The sequence below is a fragment of the Prunus mume genome, linkage group LG5 (genome assembly GCF_029339155.1).
Source record: "Prunus mume cultivar Tortuosa linkage group LG5, ASM2933915v1, whole genome shotgun sequence".
Lineage (NCBI taxonomy): Eukaryota > Viridiplantae > Streptophyta > Magnoliopsida > Rosales > Rosaceae > Prunus > Prunus mume.
The window spans coordinates 5,693,797-5,713,463 of record NC_142702.1 but is presented as its reverse complement, the minus strand read 5'-3'; the positions used below and the strand labels follow the sequence as shown (position 1 = coordinate 5,713,463).

The 19,667-nt window shown below is 38.2% G+C and overlaps 2 protein-coding genes and 1 pseudogene across 2 annotated transcripts; 1 reads left to right on the top strand and 2 right to left on the bottom strand.

The window, feature by feature from the left end:
* Positions 1 to 5,919: 5,919 nt before the first annotated feature.
* Positions 5,920 to 6,294, bottom strand: LOC148916726 (uncharacterized). The gene has a single exon (XM_089052267.1). It carries the CDS (start codon positions 6,292 to 6,294, stop codon positions 5,920 to 5,922), a length of 375 nt encoding a protein of 124 aa, XP_088908393.1.
* A 3,889-nt stretch (positions 6,295 to 10,183) lies between these two features.
* LOC103330872 (cation/H(+) antiporter 15 pseudogene) lies at positions 10,184 to 13,412 on the bottom strand (annotated as a pseudogene).
* Positions 13,413 to 16,256: 2,844 nt separating this feature from the next.
* On the top strand, positions 16,257 to 19,226 carry LOC103330847 (NADPH:quinone oxidoreductase-like). Its single transcript, XM_008233456.3, has 3 exons — positions 16,257 to 16,539; positions 16,626 to 16,817; positions 18,553 to 19,226. Exons 1-3 carry the CDS (start codon positions 16,440 to 16,442, stop codon positions 18,855 to 18,857), a joined length of 597 nt encoding a protein of 198 aa, XP_008231678.2. The 5' UTR covers positions 16,257 to 16,439; the 3' UTR covers positions 18,858 to 19,226.
* Positions 19,227 to 19,667: the final 441 nt, after the last annotated feature.

Here is a 19,667-nt window from a genome sequence, read left to right as displayed (position 1 = left end):
AGATCTTTTTTATAAAAAATGTATAGCCGGGCGGTTGTATGGGGTTCCTTTATTATTATTATTATTATTATTTTACAACTTTTTTGTATGAATACTATAGCCGTGCGGCTATACTCTTTACAAAGATACTATGATCTTTTTTTAAAAAGTGTTTTTCCTTGATTTTTGTTTATCGGTAGTTTAGAGCATTATTCATTACTATTAGGCTATTACTCGTGTCTCTATTGTCAACTTTTAAATTTTTACTTTTCCAGAGTTATTACCCGTATAAAGAAATTAGTATTTTTCATGTTTAATGCTCGTATTGTACACGTACGTATGTAATTTTCATGTTTAACACACTTAGTTTTTTAAAAAAATTTCAATCATACACACAAAATTCACATATTATACACATAATTTTCTCATAATATTAAAGAAAAATAATTTCTTTTAAAAAAATTAAATCTATAAAGTACATATATCGAAACTAGCAAATTAATATCTATAAAGTATAAACAAATGCAAATGGATGGGTCCTTGTTTATAATTTTGTTTGAATAAATGGTATATTCCTTAACGAGTATAGCCATGCGGCTATACTATAATTTGACACATGGGTTCCAACCAGAGTTGGTCTTTGAGTCTTTGAGTCTTTGAGTCTTTGGGTTCGGGCGCTTGGTGGGTCCTCTTTTTGTTAAAAAAGTTAGATAAATAGTATAGCCGGCAGCTATACGCGGTATTTTTTGGAAAAAACATGTAGAGCCGGTCGGCTTTACTGTGGTTTTCAAAAATAGTATAGCCGATCGGCTATACACGGTATTTTATTTAAAAGGTGTATAGCCGAACGGCTTTACTGGAGTTTGTTTTTTCAAAAGAATTTTTATTACGAATTGTCTAGCCGTTCTGTACAGAGGTCCTTTTAAAAAAAATATATATATATTTATAATTTTTATATTTTATGTATGGCGTTGTCTAGTTGTCGTTTCTTGAATTTCTTAATATTTTATTTATGGCTTTGACCTGGCCGTTTGACTGAGGATGAGCTGGTAAGGCGAAGATGAGATTGATCTTTGGGCGATTGCAAAATTGCCGAAAGAGGTCGAAATCAAATTGCTTGCTGTTATCAGTGATGATTGCATATGTGATGTGAAATCGGCAGTAGATGTGAGTCTAGAAGAAATCTTCTATCCTTGCTGCAGTGATAGCCGCTAGTGCCTCGGCTTCTACCCACTTTGTGAAATAGTCTACAGCCACCACTGCGTACCTGACTTGCCCTTTTCCTTGCGGCATTGGGCCGATGAGATCAAGTCCCCATTAGGCAAAAGGCCATGGGCTTATAATTGGTGTTAAAGGTTCGGCAGGTACATGGGGTATGTTACCGAATCTCTGGCATTTACCAGAGCGATTGAGTCGCGATGCATTATTAGCCCGAAATGGGAGCTAGAGTGATCACTGTAGACGCCCCCATGGATTTCCCGAAGGACGTAGTACCCCTGTTCGGAAGTGATGCACTTGAGATAAGGGGTAGTGTAGCCATGTTTGTAGAGGACATCATTGATGACTATATACCTTTCCGATCAGTATCGTATCTTCCATGCATGGGCTTTGTCATTTGGTAGGATGTTGTTCGCCAAGTAAGAGTAGGTGGGCAACATACCGTACAACACATACTGTGGAATCAGATGTGCTTGGTTGTGTCAAGATTTCTGCGGGAACCTGCAGCCTAATTTTATAGTCTATGGCAAGAGCTAGTCTTGCCAAGGCATCGACATGACTATTCTCAGCCCTTAGTATTTGTCGAATCTCGTAGACAAAGAATCTTCGAAGTTGCTAATGTGTTGCTGATACGTAGGCCGTCATGGATGTGTCTTTGGCGACAAAGTCAATTGTCACCTAGTTGACAACGAGTTGGGAATCACTGTGTATGCTGATCTGCCTAGCACCCATATCCTCTGCTAGCAGAAGGACAGCTGGGACGGCCTCATATTCGGCCTCATTATTGGAAGTTCTGAAGTTGAAATGGAGGGCATATTCAATCTCGACCTCATCAGGCGCAGTTAGGACGAGACCGGCGCCGCATTCTTGTTGATTGGTCGAGTCGTCCACATGTAAGACCTAAATGGGGATTGTAGGGTTGAAGTATCTGCCATTCGGCAAGGTTTGTCCAGCTAATTTCGTTGAGGCATTTGAACTTCCTGATGCTGCCGAAACATGTTCTTTCTTCAAGGTTTGAGTATGCTTGCTTTGAAGTTTCGTCGGGACAAGATAATTTGTGCACTCATTTATAATGGGCATCATTAGGAAAATCAACATCTGCATCACAATAATTTGCCTAGATGACCAGTCATATAGGCCAATATTTCCAGCACGAGATTTTTAACCAAGACACGTGATTTTGCTTATTATAGGTCCAATCTTTAGCTCCCAAGTGTCCTTTTGACCTACCAAAAAGGCCAGGGCTGGTATGGACTCACTAACTCTCTCATTTTACATTTTTCATATGGGTTTTTAGAGAGAGAGAGAGAGAGAGAGAGAGAGAGAGAGAGAGAGAGAGAGAGAGTTCTAGTGAGACATTGTGCATAAATTAGGTTTTACTTTTGGAGAGAAGAGTTCATGGGTTCTTGAATTCCTTTTGGTCTTTCATTGAAATTTCATTTCTCAAACTTTTGTTAGTAATACAAAGTTTTCATCTCTCATCTCTTTCATTTTCACCATTTTAGAAAACTTGGTTTTTCTCTTTGGTTTGTCTGAGAGTGTTCATGACATAGAAATGAGTTTTCAAAATTTCACTTTAAAAGCTACTTCTTTTTGAGAAAATCTGACCATAGCTTTGCATATCAAAGTTTTAATCTCTCATCTCTTTCATTTGCACCATTTTGAAAACTTTGTTTTCTCTTTGGTTTGTCCGAGAGTGTTCATGACATAGAAATGGGTTTTCAAGATTTCATTTTGAAAGCTACTTCTTTTTTAAAAAATTTGTCCATAGCTTTGCATATCAAAGATTTAATACCTCATCTATTTCATTTGCACCATTTTGGAAAACTTAATTTTCTCTTTGGTTTGTCTCAAAGTATTCATGGCTTCTGGAAATGAGGTTTGCAAATAGCTTTTGAAATCTGCTTCTATTTTCGAAATCCACTCCACTCATTGACACTCGTGAGTGTCTTCTTGTACTTAGTTTTGATTTTGGTGACAGGACCCGTCCAGAATTTCCTCTGAAACCGGGGCGGACCTCGTCTTGGTGCCGACATCACGCCGATGCCGGGCCCACTTACTAAAAACCCAAGACATCCTACCAAAATTTTGGCAGAGTCTCCCCTGTAAAATGCTCAAACCCAACAATATTTAACCTGCATAATTTACATAAAATAAATCCCAACTGCCAGCATGCTTTTAACATACAACAATCCAAAATAAAGTGGCCTCTGGCCTCAAGTAACAACCTAACATGGGCGATAACAGAGCATCTAACAGAATTTGTTTATAACAAACAGTTGAGTAGAATGAATTTACACAAGTCCTATCTACGGATGAAATGTTTGGAGCTTGCAACCTGCTCGAACGCTTCCAAAAGCAACTACTGCCTGGGGGGCGCAATACAGAAATATGTGAGTGGACTAAAATAAAGTTTGCATTTTAAATCAACATAATAACCCCACCATGTAAAAATAATGCTTTAGCATGCAGTTTCACAATTTATAAACCAAATACTTAAAACACATTATCCCAAAGTCCAATAAATCTCTAAATCTCAAATCACAAGTCCATTCCCAAAGATATGCAACTCTCCTCAACCCGTAAACACACACACATATATATATGTATATAACTATAACTATAATATAATATATACTTCTCTCCATACTAATGTACTGGGGAAACAATCCAACCGGGGGATTGTTAGCTGGTACGCAGGATTTCGAACACTAACCCGCGTCCAGGGATGAGTAGTCTAACCGGGGGACGGAACTCCATAGCTCACACGCCGGCACTGCCAACGACACGTGTAGCTCACAAATCTCATAACAAGTCCTACGCGCGCAGACAGTATCATCACCCCACCGGCACTGCCAACGACGTGTGTCATAATACTAAGCAATATACATACTCTTCCCATACGTCGGCACTGCCAACGACACGTATGGGAAGTGTCTCACACACCGACACTGCCAACGACATGTGTGAGACCCACAATCTCATGGCCTTCCCACCCCACAGGCACTGCCAACGACGTGTGTGGGAAGCCTAGTAACTAGAGAATGGTACTCACCTAGCATACTCATACATCTCACAACCATCCCTCAAACTCATATCTTTCCACAATCTCACAACAACAACCTCTCATACTCTATACATAGGAAATATAGATAGACATCCCAAAATCCATATAAACATATTCATCATACTCAAATATATCCATACTCAAAATATGTTGCCAATACGCATAAGAAGATTCAAATCCATCAACCAAATAATTATTAAATCAAAATCACCATTTAAAATATATGCACAAGTCGTTTATCAATAAAACCATGTATATGCTTAAAACAAAGTCCACTCACAAATAATCCCAAGCTGCCGGGCCCCGAGAAGGTCCTGCCTGCTGCGAATGATCGACCGAAGTACCTATTTCGAGATATGAACTCTTGATTAATATAACGCACTTCAAAAATGGAAATTCACAAAAAGGAAATACTTAAATCCCCAAGTTCCCGGTGCGTGGAAGTCCAAAGGAATATCCTAAGGTCCTGTTACAGGTTTGGGAATCGCTTCCAATCATACGGTTATCGCGATTCCCCAAACTTCAAATTATTGAATCGGAACATCCGGGGCTCCGATTAACGATCCGCGAATTCCTATACGTTTCTAGGAGTACCTAGATCAACATACTTCAATTTGGAAACGATCCAACGGTTAGAACTTATCGAACCCGGATAACTCACAATATGCGAAATCCGTTCGATAGTCAAACGACATCCAAATTGAGATCCGCAAAATCCTACGCACTCGTGGCAACCTAAGGATCTTATCAAGATAAAGAGAAACTTCACCAGCCTTACCCACGTGCCGCCACACGCGCCGGCAGCGCGTGGGTGTGTAGAGAAATTTCCGACGACGGAAAATCTCCAAATCACAAGCCACCCTTCCAATCCTAGATACTACTCGACGAATGGAGCATCTTTTTCAACTACGGCAACGTCCAATTCGGACGGCAAGTGGCCGGAATTTCACATTGAAAACCGGCCAAAACCTAGCTTCCAAAATCAACTTCCAAACTTCAAAATCGATCCAAACCTACCCCAAAATCAGCTAGAGCACGTAAAAAGGAGAAGAAACCTCACCTGGTTCACCAGAATTGGGACGGCGGAGACAGCGGTGCGATAGCACAAAAACCTCCGATTCGAACCGGTCGGGAACGACGTCGGGATTCGAGGTTTCCGATGGGGAAATGGGGTAGGTCGTGATCGGGACGTCGAGACGAACCTAACGGGACCGGTGCAGGCCCTTTCCGTGGCCGGAGTTGAGAGAATCGAAGAGAGAGAAAGAGAGAGTCGGGGAGAGAGAAACGGAGGAGAGAGAGAGCGTACGCGGGAGAGAGAGAAAGAGTGAGGTAAAAATGAAAAAAATCTGATTTTTACAAAACTCTTCGAAATAATTACAGTTCCACCATCGAACTTATTTTGATCGCCAAAACTTCATTAAATCTCCGATTCAAGCCTACCGCCCGTCTATGGTTTCGTCTCAGTACCACCTACGCAACCAAACCACTCGTGGTCCCAAAATCTTCCCGGATCGGAAAATGACCAAAATTACCCTTAACCCAAGAGTAAATTCATATTTTCTCTTAATTAAATTAAAATAGGAAAATAATCGGAGTCGGGGTGTTACATTCTACCTCCTTTGAAAAAAATTTCGTCCCTGAAATTCACGTACCTGTCAATGGAAGAGATAAGGGTACTTGGCCCGCATCTGCTCTTCGGGTTCCCAAATAGCTTCTTCAACAGTTTGACTTCTCCACAAAACTTTCACTACCGAGATGGATCTAGAACGTAACCTTTGTTCTTTCCTATCCAAGATCTGTACTGGTTGTTCCTCATACGACAAATCTTCTTCTAACTCCACAGGTTGATATTTTAATACATGAGAAGCGTCTGACATGTATTTCCGGAGCATGGATACATGGAACACATCATGAACTCGAGATAGTTCTGAGGGTAAAGCAAGTCTATAAGCAACAGGTCCAATTCGCTTCGTAATCTCATAGGGTCCAATGTAACGAGGGCTTAACTTCCCACGTTTCCCAAATCTCATCACACCCTTCCAATGAGATAACTTCAGGAACACTCAATCCCCAACTGCAAACTCAAGATCCTTAGACCTGTTATCTGCATAACTCTTCTGTCGGTCTTGTGCAGTTTTTAACTTCTCTTTTATCATCTTCACCTTTTCATTTGTTACCCGGATACTATCCACTTTTTCCAGTTTCTTATCACCCATTTCATTCCAACAAATAGGAGTCCTGCACTGCCTCCCATACAATGCCTCATAAGGAGCCATCCCAATACTCGAATGATAACTGTTATTATAAGCAAACTCCACCAAGGCATGGTGAACATCCCATGCATCCTTAAACTGTAACACACAGGACCTCAACATGTCCTTCAGAGTCTGGATAGTTCTTTCCGATTGTCCATCGATTTGTGGGTGAAAAGCGGTACTGAACTGCAATCTAGTACCCATAGCTTCTTGTAAACACCTCCAGAATCGAGAAGTGAACCTAGGATCCCTGTCCGATACAATGGACACAGGTGCTCCATGCAATCTGACAATCTCATCCACAAAAAGTTTTGCCAACCTTGTCAAAGGATAGGTCTCCTTGATGGGTAGGAAATGAGCAGACTTGGTGAGTCTATCCACTACCACCCAAATTCCATCATGACCCTTTGAAGTACGTGGAAGCTTGAAAACAAAATCCATGGCAATACGCTCCCACTTCCATTCAGGAATCTGAAGTGGTTGCATGAGTCCCGATGGCTTCTGTCGCTCCGCCTTCACTTGTTGACATATCAAGCATCTGCTCACATACTTGGCAATGTCTCCCTTCATATGCGGCCATGAATAATATGCCCGTAGCGTCCGATACATCTTCGTGCTACCCGGATGCATAGTGTAAGTGGAACAATGAGCTTCCTCCATGATTTCTCTTTTCAACTCAGCATTCTTACTAGGTACATATAGACGAGCTCCTTTTACCAAGGCTCCGTCTCCCCTTATGGCATAATACTTCCATGTTCCATTTTCTACTTCTCCCCTTATCCTACAGAGTGTAGGATCTTCCAACTGGCCTGCAATTACCCACTCCACCATAATGGGTCTCACATGCAAGCTAGCAAGGATTCTACTTTGTTGAGTCATCTCCATTTCTACTCCATCCTTCCGTAGTTCCACCAACAACGGAAGATATGCCGTCCTAATATGGGCTAAGTTCGCAGTAGTCTTCCTACTCAATGCATCTGCAACCACATTAGCTCGGCCTGGGTGATACTCAATCGTACAGTCATAGTCCTTGATCAATTCCAACCAACGCCGTTGTCTCATATTCAGCTCCTTCTGGGTAAAGAAATACTTGAGGCTCTTGTGATCTGTAAAAATCTGACATGTCTCACCATACAAGTAATGCCGTCAAATCTTCAAAGCAAACACTGCTACAGCAAGTTCCAAATCATGGACTGGATAATTTCGCTCATGCTTTTTGAGTTGCCTTGAGGCATAAGCAATCACCCGATCATGTTGCATCAGAACACATCCCAATCCTTGCAAAGATGCATCACTATAGATCACGAAGCCCCCCGAGTTATCAGGAAGAGCCAAAACAGGTGCGGTGGTCAACCGCTTCTTCAACTCCTGAAAACTCTGTTCGCACTCTTTCGTCCACTCAAATGCAACATCTTTCCTTGTCAACCGCGTGAGAGGTGTTGCTATCGAAGAGAACCCTTCCACAAATAGACGATAGTAACCTGCTAACCCCAGAAAACTCCGTACTTCCGTCACACTTGTGAGTTGTACCCAATTTACAATAGCCTCAACTTTCTGTGGGTCCACATAAATCCCTTCCGTTGAGATTACATGTCCAAGGAACACCACTCTATCCAGCCAAAACTGACACTTGCTAAATTTGGCATAAAGTTGCTTCCTCCTTAAAGTCCTCAATACCAACCTTAGATGTTTCTTATGCCCTTCCAAAGTCTTAGAGTAAACCAAGATATCATCTATGAACACAATCACAAAGTGATCCAAGTATGGTCGGAACACTCTGTTCATGAGATCCATAAATGTTGCTGGAGCATTCGTCAGTCCTAACGGCATCACCAGAAATTCATAATGACCATACCGCGTTCTGAATGCGGTCTTGGGGACATCCTATTCTCTAATCCTCAACTAATGGTATCCTGACCTCAGATCAATCTTAGAGAAATACTTGGCATCTTTCGAACTAGTCGGAACTGACGTCGGGATTCGAGGTTTCCGGCGGGAAATGGGGTGGGTCGTGATCGGGACGTCGAGACAAACCTAATGGGATGGTGCCGGCCCTTTCCGTGGCCGGAGTTGAGAGAATCGAAGAGAGAGAAAGAGAGAGTCAGGGACAGAGAAACGGAGGAGAGAGATAGCATACGCAGGAGAGAGAGAGAGTGAGGTAAAAATGAAAAAAAATCTGATTTTTACCAAACTCTTCGAAATAATTACGGTTCCGCCATCGAATTTATTTTGATCGCCAAAACTTCATTAAATCTCCGATTCAAGCCTACCGCCCGTCTATGGTTTCGTCTCAGTACCACCTACGCAACCAAACCACTCGTGGTCCCAAAATCTTCCCGGATCAGAAAATGACCAAAATTACCTTTAACCCAAGAGTAAATTCATATTTTCTCTTAATTAAATTAAAATAGAAAAATAATCGGAGTTGAGGTGTTACATTTGGCGTCTCCTTTCTCTCCTCTCCCTTCCCTGTTGAAAGATTCGTGGCTTCGATTCTGCTGTAGGTACACTTCTATGGCTCCTCTTCCCTAGATAACTTTTATTTATTTTCTCCACCCCACACATTTCCAGACTGCATCGGGTCCAGCTATGATGTTCGTTTACAAATCAACGACCCAAATTTCTAAAATGTACCCACTTTGACATCGTACAACCTATGCCATTATCGAACAATGGTTCCTACCATTTTGAGATTGCACGACATGGATCTAGTCGGAATAAATCTGGAACCCCAAGAAGACTCGCGATTTCAAGATCTTGTAGGCTAGCCATGGTGGTTTTCTTTCTTTCTTTTGTTTCCTCTTTGCTTTCTCTTTAAATTCTCTGAGTTTCTCTATCAGTATTAGTGGTGGCGAGGCAGAGGATAATACATTATTAAACATGAAAGTGCTAAAATCTTTATACGGGCAATAACTCTGGAAAAGTGAAAAATCAAAAAGGAACAATAGATACTCGAATAATGGCCTCATAGTAATTGATAAGGCTCTTGGGCTATGGAGAAATTTAATTGAGACACACAAACGAATTCACAAAAGACTTAATAAATAGAAATTAATTATTTTGTGGGCTTTTTCTTTAATTTTTTATATATTAAATAATAATTAAAGTAATTCAAAAAGGCTAAGATATTACTTAATTACATATATTAAATTAAAGAAGTAGGCCAAAAAACAAAAGTAAAGAAACTAATTTTATATTTTTAATTTTTTTTTTAGAAAAAAACCTCTCCTTATGATAGATCGTCGACACAGGTCTACTATTACATTATTATGGTTGAAACCTTGATGTGGTACTAATTGGTTCCCATTGTGGGGGATTTTTGTTTTAATATATCAACAAAAATAACCATAATTTACAATATTGTTTATATGAATAATCGCCTATATTCTTTTCTAGTCAGGAAAACATCCCATGGTTTTCCTTCGCTAGGTCCGCAGTGTTTATTAAGCCTCAAGCATATTGTTCTCAAGGTATAACAACATGCTTCTATAGAGAAGTAGGGGAAATAGGGAAGGGACATAAAATTTTATTATATTTTTTAAAAAGCTTTTGTTTATTTAATTCTTTTCTTTTGTTTATTATTTTGTTAATTTGTTTTTACAAGAGGTTGCCAAGTAATGATATGATTTACCCAAATGTGAGTGGATCCCATTTTCTCAAACCCTCAAACAATATCTAAATCCTCACCATGTTGCACTACAAGAATGGATGTACTACCCGAAAAGGTCGAAGATACCAATGCATCTCCAAGAACTCCCATCTCATTAGAGTCGCTACATTCTAGTAACATTGTGGAGGTTTCGTTTGAGTTGCTCCCATGGCTTCTTCCAACTATGAACATATCATAGTCACCTTCCATTGCACTTATTAGTGTGAGAGTTTGCTCCCAACTTGTTACTGACTTCTCTAAATATTCTAGGGAGTCATCGCTCATTGACCTCAACCTAAACTCATCTATGAACAAGTCATCAAGTTTTTTTTGCTTTCCAGTACTGGTCATTGCCTCCAAAATTTCGTCATCACCATCACCATCACCATCGCTATCACTATCACTGTCACCATCACCACCATTATCATTGGAGTAAACTTTCGGTGCCCCTTTATTTGAGTTAAAGTTAAATCGTATAACTGTTATCATAACCTTAGGATGCCCGACCATCCTCCCTGCGTATGCTAAAGCCTCACGGTCATCTTCCCCTCCGATGAAGAGAATGGCAAAGTGGTGGCCCGAGTTTGACGTACCGAGACCATGATCCACAAAAACACCCACAGAGCAGCGCGCATGTGCAATCAAGTTGTTGTTGAGGCTCTTTAAATGCGAGTAGTTTGAATCTTGTATCGCTGCTCCTCCATCCGATATGGCAGATTGTTTGTGGAAGGGGATGATTATGAGGGAAACACGATTCTCCTCAGCCAGGTTGCATATGTCCTCATGCATCGTGGCATAAGGGGACACGGCGGTGATTGTTTGCACCGTGACGATTCCTTCTCTTTGTTGGGCATAGAGTTGAAAGCCATTTGAGGAGTCGTAGTCCGTTGAGTGCGTATCACTGGTTGTTGTGTTTGTGCTACTCGGTTTGCAAGTGTTGTGCACAACCAACATGGCTGAAGCATGACCAGTTAGCTCCACGAGGTGTGTGACAATGACATGAATAGGGGATTTTTCGGTTGGGTTAGAACTATCAATGAGGTCGATAATGCCAGACATTTTCCGTGAGGTGTGGGTGCATGCAAGGATTCGAAGCTCGGTATTAGGTCCAACGCTTCGCACGTTCCTCTGTTTGTATTGCACCAAAGGCCTAGCACTTGACTTGTAAAAAAGGGCTAGAAACGGCCCCACGAAGAATGTCGTAATCCAAATCACCACCATCATTAGTGTGAATGATTGTTTGTTCAAGATCTACACAATTGTCATTCGTTCATTATAAACCATACAAACCTTGCAAAATATCATATGAATATGCATGCACCGTACGTACCTTTAAGTCTCGAGCAGAGTTAAGTATGATGAGTGCCAATAAGCCTTTGGTGTTCATGAGCACTCCAACAGTCAGACTATCTCGAGGTGACATTTTGTTCAACAAGCAGGCAACGAAAGTGCTCACGATTTTTGCTGCGTAGGCAACCAGGTTTATTAACACTACACGATATATGTTAGTCCCTGTTTTTGCCTCCTCTGGATCTTTCGTATTCAGAATATCTTGGAAACTCAGTCTTCTGGAATTGATCAAGTAGAAGAAGGGCATCAGAATCCCACGCACGAAATTTCCCATGTTCTCTATAAGCATGCTTGAGAACTCTCCCTTAGGTATGATGATTCCCAATACAAAAGGCCCTACGATGGAGTGGGACCCGCACGCATCGGTAATTAACCCGCAAAGCACCACCCCGGCCATAACATAACATGCAAGCTCATTATCGTTGCCATTCTCCTGGGCTCCCCTCCTGCGATTAATGATCCGCACGAGAGCTGGTCGTACTACAAAAACACAGAGTCCTACAAAAGCCAAGGTGGAGCCTACCGTAAGCAATGGTCTACTTTTCACTACTGCCATTCCAAGCAAAAGAAGAATCCATGAACACAAATCGGAGATAACGGAGGCAGACAAGGCGAGTCCTCCAACATCAGAATAGAGAAGTTTGAGATCTGCAAGGATTTTGGCGAGGTCCAGGAAGTTGGTTGTGGCAAGAGTAATTCCCCAAAAGAATGAGCCGTCCTTAGTGCCCAAGTTTTTTGTTTGTTTAGCAAAGTCTTTGAGGAGTATATAACGATACAAGACCCAACCAGTAAGGAAGGAAAAGACCATGCCAGTAAGGGCAATGCTGACAGCCTTCCTACGAGCACGTAGTATTGGTTTGAAGTCAAGCTCTAAACCCACCAGGAACATGTGGTAAACGAGTGCCAAGTTTGCTAAGGTCTCGGCAACCACCGTGTTACTTATGGGAAATAGTTGTGGGTACAGATCACCCCTCATATTCCGACTCATTAAAAAGCCACCCTGAAAATTAATTCCAACTATTAATCCATAAGTTAACAACAAATATTCCTTTTATAGTAAATTTAGCTTATTAACTTCTTGAAAGTCATTTTTCCCCAACTACAACCTATCTCTTTATTTTTTTCTAAATAAAACCCGATAACTAGGATCCAACTTGGTAAGTTACCTGATCAAGCGTAAAATTGAAATTATTGTACTTTTTCGATTCCTAAAATACCCTCAATTAAGCCTTATTGCTTGTATATGTAGGAACTAATATAGAAATAATTTTTTTGGAGTGTAAATAATGACACAAGTGAATTTGGAAAGATCTCCAAATGGATGTAGGAATTAATTTGGAAACTTTTTCTAAATTTAACAATAAATTCATATTTAACATACCTAATCAGTTTATTTAACAAAAAAATATTTTGTTTAAGAAATATACGTGATTAATGATCTATTATATTATTGTTTTATAATTATAATAGTCTACATACAATTTTATGTTGAAAAAATAATGCACCTATTACTTCTATTACGAAACGTAATTTTTTACTGTACCATCTCTTTTAGAAGTACACGGGCCTTCTACCTAACATCTATTTTTTATCAAAAGAAAAGCCATTGTTAATTACTAAGGATATGGATGCATGCAGTACTCACAAGAATGTCGGCAACAATACGCGGTTGGTAGAAGGGTTTGAGTAGGAGCATAGCAAGACGAGTGCTGACCATGGCCATGACGAGTTTTATAACAGTGACTGGGAGAGCTTGCATCAACGGATTCTCCACACGCCATAGCCCAGTTGGGGATATTGTTTTGTTATAACATGCCCTTAGTTCATCTTTTGAGTCGGCGAATACGGTATAAGATTCCCCTGCGTATGACCTTGTACCAGTTACACTACCCATTATGTTTATATGTATAGCAGCGCCGTCGTTCTCCTCTTCCTCTGCCTGACTTCCGAATTACATTTGCATCCGGAAGCCTTATACAAAGAAGCTAAGAGCGAGAGCGATAGCAAGAGAGAGAGAGACAATGAAATTTTTATGCATGTAATTCGTATATACATATATATACGCCAGGCATATATAATTTGTTGCAACAGTTAGGAACTGAGGCATCCCATTTCTGTACGTATCTGTATTAGGTTATTTTTGGCATGTAAGAAAGAACGACAGTAGCAAACTTATCGTTACACTGTACAGTTTTTCAGTTAGTTATACGACCAAGGCAGGTGTTCGTTTTAATGAAACCAACATTGCATAACCACTTAATCAAACCATATATAGTTTTTATATTTAAATCATTTTTTTTTAATTAAAAAAAAAAGTGGTTACACCCTCAGCTATGACTACGGTACCACAAAAAATTTAAGAAAAAAGTGTAATTACAAGATACGCCTAACCGGATTTAAAACAAGCTTACCCCTTCCTCTCTCTCTCTCTCTCTCTCTCTCTCTCTCTCTCTCTCTCTCTCTCTCTCTCTCTCTCACATATATATATATATATATATATATATATATATATATATAAACGCTACGGTTGAATAAGTTAATGGCTTGAATTTCAATGTCCTCATGGATATGTGATTTGAATTTGAATTCTTTTCACTCAGGCCAGTTTGGAATTGCTTTTTTTTTTTTTTTTTAAGTTGCTTTTATTGTGCTTTGAAAATAATTAGCTGTAAAGTAAAGCAGCTCCATGTTTGGTAAACAATATTTTTAAAGTGTTGGTAGTACAAAAAGCAGTGTCAAAACCATTTGGTAAATTTTAATATAAAAATGTTGTAACTGTGAATAATAACTAAAATAGACATAATATTGAAAGTGTTATGCGCTAGTTATGTGATGGTAGTGGTGGTAAAGGAGATGAAGGTGAAGGTGGTGGTGGTGGTGGTGATGAAGGTGGAGATGGTGGTTGTGATAGTGGTGGTGGTGGGATGGCAGTTGTAGAGGTGGAGGTGGTGAAGATTGGGAGGGGGTGGTGGTGGCAGTGTGGTGTTGGTGTTGGTGGTGGAGGAGGAGGATGTGGTGGTGGCAGTGGCGGTGATGGTGATGGTGGTGGCGGAGGTGATGAAGGTGGTGGTGTCATTATTAAAAATTAATGGTGGTATTTTGGGAATTAAAAAAATTCATTAAAAGTTCATTTATGCTTCTTTTGAAAGCAGCTTTAAAAAGTTACCCAGAGCTTACTTTTAAAAGTTGTTGTCAAAAGACCACTTCTTTTAAAATAATCGAGATATTTTATTATTACCAAACATCTTAAACGGCTTAACTTTAAAATAAAGTAAGTTTTTTACCCAAAAAAACAATCTCAAACGGACCTCAATCAGAAACTGTTTACTATATATGAGTGGCTCAATGTATTTGAATTACCATGATAATAGTTGATATGTCTAGGAACTATTTGTATATATAAGGTCCTACAAATATGCATGAGAAAACACACAACTTCAATGTGAATTTTGGCCAAACATATTTGCTTGTGTTTTGAAATCTTTTGTGGTATCAAAAGCCCTCTAGTCTGGCGACTTCTTTTTACCTTTGCAAATTTGTTTTCCTAATCTTTTCAATGCCCAACACCAACAACAAATTCCCACCAAATTTTTACAACTTCATGTAAAAATTACTCTCATCTTTACAATTTCATGTAATCCAATCATATTTTAAATTACATCGTAAAACTTGACTTACAATTAAATATCTAATATTGAAGAAGAATTTACATGTAACGGGAATGCTACCGTGATGGTATCCCAAATTTATCAAGCATTGTCGACCCTAAATCAAGACTCGGGAATTGGATTGTCCACTGGTTTGATATATATATATGTGTGTGTGTGTTTATAATAAGGAGATTTGTGTTTAATAATGTAAAAACTTTGATTAATTAAAGTAATGCAACGTAATTGAGACGGGGGTGCAAGTGTAACATATATTATTTGTGGCCCCAATGTTTTTGGGACAATGTGCGCATTATCTATTTGATAAATCTCTTTTTTAAAAAAATAAAAAATAGAAACTAATATATGTTCTGACTTTGATACTTAAAATATTACAATCGAAACTCTACAAGATCAACATTCAAAAAATTTAGGTAAAATAGGTAATAAATTTTAGTAGAATTGAATTTTAAAGTTACGTTTAGTGGGTGGGACTGCATTGGACTATTTTAATGAAAATAAACTGACCATATTGTGTCTTACAACTCCAATCTAGAGGAGTAAAACTGATAACAACTGGCTCGGATTCAAATCCAACCCAATCCAAGCTAGGTCACCAGATAAGGTGACGTCGTGCATAACAAATTTTGATATATATATATATATAGTCCTATTATATTGGGATTCTTTGAATAATATTATATAAGGGACACATTTTATTTCAATAATATGAATATTTTATTTTTCAAGTCTTCATTTATTGATCATGCTTGCAAAAAATTAAACAACTTAAATGTCATTAAGATATCTACAGGGATGAATCCAGGATTTGAAACCTGCTTGAGTTAAATTTACTTTACGGACGTAAGAAATTTCAATAGTGAGAGAAAAAAGATAGACGCCAAAAAAAAAAAAAAAAAAAGAGAAATGAAGGATAAAAGAAGAAGAGAAAAGCCGACGAAAAAAAGAAATAGGAAGAAAAAGAGAGAAAGGAGGAAAAGAAGAGAGAGAAAGAGAACATAGGTATTGCAAATTTTTTTTTATAAAAAACAAATGCATGGGTTAGAGAGAGACTACATACTGACAATTAAAAAAGAAGAATCGGCATGGCAGCCCAATAGCTGGATTCTTCCCTGAACGATGCGTCAAAAAACACTAAAATAAGTCTTTAGCTTTGGCTCTTCTCTCTCTTTTATTTATATATTTGAGTTCCTTCCACTCAGAGACTTGTGAAGAAGAAGAAGAAGAAGAATAGAGATAAACCAGAAAAGAAAATGGAGCCTGCTTCCGTTACCGCATCATCGCTCATAAGAGTTGCAGCTCTTTCTGGGTCTCTTCGTAAATCTTCCTATAACCGTGGTCTAATTCGTTCTGGTCAGTTACTTTGCTGCAATGTTTTTTATTTTATTTTTTATTTGTTTTGTTCTTCCAATTGAACGGCGTCGTTTTGGGTTTTGTAGCGATTGAGATAAGCAATACGTCGATCAACGGCCTGCAGATAGAGTACATAGACATCTCACCGTTGCCACTGCTGAACACGGATCTGGAAGGCGAGGGGAGTTTTCCACCTGCCGTCGAAGCGTTTCGTCAGAAGATTCTGGAAGCTGATAGCATCCTCTTTGCTTCTCCTGAGTACAATTACTCCATCTCCGGTATAATTAATTAATTAATTATTATTATTCTCTTCTATTTATTTATTTATAATGATTTTGAATTTGATGATCAAAGTCACAAAAGCATTTCTTTCTGTTTTTTGCATTTTAATGGAAATTAGATAATTATTTAATCAATGTTGTAAAAATGATGGATATTGCCACTTTCGTTTACTTTTCAGTAGATGACACACCCACACACTACTCGTGTGTTTTTTTATTTTGTTTTGATGGCGACTACTTGTGTGTGATGATAATACATGATATGACTAATGGGAGGAATAGTTAAAGAGTTTTGATCTCCAGCATTCATTAGATATGTTTGTGAATTCAAATTTTGGTGAAGTGGGAGGAATTTGGCTTGAATGGACAAAAATAGCCCTCTATGTTACGGAATTGAAAATTTGACAAGAGTTTGTAACGTATCCTTAAATTAATCTGAATAAAAAATTACATGCATAAGATTGACACAACGAAACTATGATAAAACCGGCAAACTAAAGGAACCAAAAATTTAACCTTTATATATCATACATGCAAATAATAGTTGAGATATGAAGTCTTTTAACTAATTGTTGACATAAAATCTTTAATGGCCCAAACTCATTTTCTTATATATAGTATTGACATGATAATAATTAGTTCCTTAACGTGTCAATTGTTTGTTTGTTTGTTTTTTTTTTTTTAAATCGTAGTTCTTTAATTCTAATTGTTTTTTTTTTTTAATTTTTAAAGAAAGAGAAAATGGGTCTAGGTGTGTCTCATGAAATTAGGACTCATGTTCTTATTTTGTTTTTTATTTTTAATATGTAAATTATTAATTTACTATATTATCCTTATTTAGTTTTTAGTATGTAAATTATTAATTTACTCTATTATCCTTATTTAATGAATATTTCATTTCTTAATCTATATATATAAAGCAAAAGGTAGAGAATGATGAAACATTCAAAATACTAGAAAATATTCTTAGTTAATTCAAACATTAAGAATTGAAATTATTAATTAAATGAGGATAATATGATAAATTCACATTTTTTTCATATTAAAAAAATAAAAAATAAAATCAGATAATAGGTCATACTTTTATGGAACATAACTACCCGTGTTATCTTTTCTTATTTCTAAAAATAAAATATTAAATATACGCATGTGCTAATGGACTAGTATTTTTATTAACTAAGCTCATTTTGTCGTATTTGAATGTTTGATTATTCTCTGCTTTTATATATAGTTGTAGCAATAATATCAATATTAATAAACGCATACCACCACTACTTGATGAGTCATGCTGCTTTACTAAAATATGTTAATAAATACAATATACTTGTTAGCATGTTATCAAAAAGGAAAAAAATTCATTAAAAAAAACAGAGATTCTTTTGTGATCCACAAAAAAACATAAATGCTTTCGTGATCCATTAAACAGAAGTGCTTTTGGGACTTTTGTGACGCATTTCATTACCTTACATACATATTGATTGAATTTGTTTTTAATAAAAGAATTAGTTAAGCAAGGCTAATTGCTAATGCATGAACTTGGCCAGAATTTAATTATGATGAATGGACCACTCCAATAGAAAAACATTGCTAATTTCCATTGCACTAATCAAGTTTCATAATTTGAAATTCAAATTCACTGTATATGGAGTTTGATCACTATCTTAATTTGGTTTATTGGCAAGTTTCTGCATCAACTGCCTCAATGTTTTTTAACCTCCACAATATATACCAGCACCTCTAAAGAATGCAATTGACTGGGCGTCAAGACCACCAAATGTTTGGGCTGATAAGGCTGCTGCAATTGTAAGTGCCGGAGGAGGCTTTGGCGGTGGACGATCGCAATATCATCTTCGCCAAGTTGGAGTTTTTCTTGACCTTCATTTCATTAACAAGCCCGAGTTTTTCTTGAACGCATTCCAGCCTCCTGCCAAGTTTGACAGTGATGGCAACTTGATTGATGAACAGGCCAAGGAGAGGATAAAAGAAGTTCTTCTCTCTTTGAAGGCATTGAGCTTGAAGCTTCATCGAAAGCAATGAGAGGAGCTGTTTCGTGTTTCGAACTGCCTGACTTCTAAGTCTCAATGGAGGTTGCAGGTTTGAAACAAGAAACAGTCTCTTCACAGGGCTCTGTGTACATCTGCCTATCCTTAGACCTCGCAATGGCCGTAGCCTCGCACCGGCTGCCCTTTTATTTTATGGTGTTGAAATTGTATGTGATTCTCAGACTTACAGGTGCTGTGTGATTCAGGCTCTGCCATGTTAGCATTGCAGGAGTTTGACGCTTTTTAGTTTATGCTATGATTTATTTCTTTCTGCCTCTGGAATTGGAATTTAGACCTTTGATTTGTGTTTATGTTTCTCTGGGCATAACGTGTGCTAATAAAATGTATCCATCGCAGCAAAGTATGCGCTATCCAGGATTGGCATACACTTCCAATGTTATCAAATTGTTTTGCTAATGAAATGCAATTGTAAAATTATGTTTTCATAATACTTCGGGTTTAGGTCTAGTCGGTGCGGCACTATGGGTTTAGCCTATATGGCTCTCTTCGGATTGCTCGGAAGGATGTGGAGTGGTTGACGTGCTTTTTATTTTGTTTAAGTCTAGTAATTCTCAGGAGTTTTTTTGTGGTTTGTCTTATCTTTAGGATGTTTCATTTCTATTTAGCTTTGGCTTTGGATACAGATTTGTCATTTTTACTGTTGCGCGACAAATCTGTATTGTAGGTTTGAGTATATGTGCTTCTAGTTCTTGAATCGGGAATTTTAGTTCTTTGGGTTGTGCGTAATTCTCTCCAAATCAATTCAATATGTGCTGCGTTTTGGTCACTGGAGAACATTTACCTA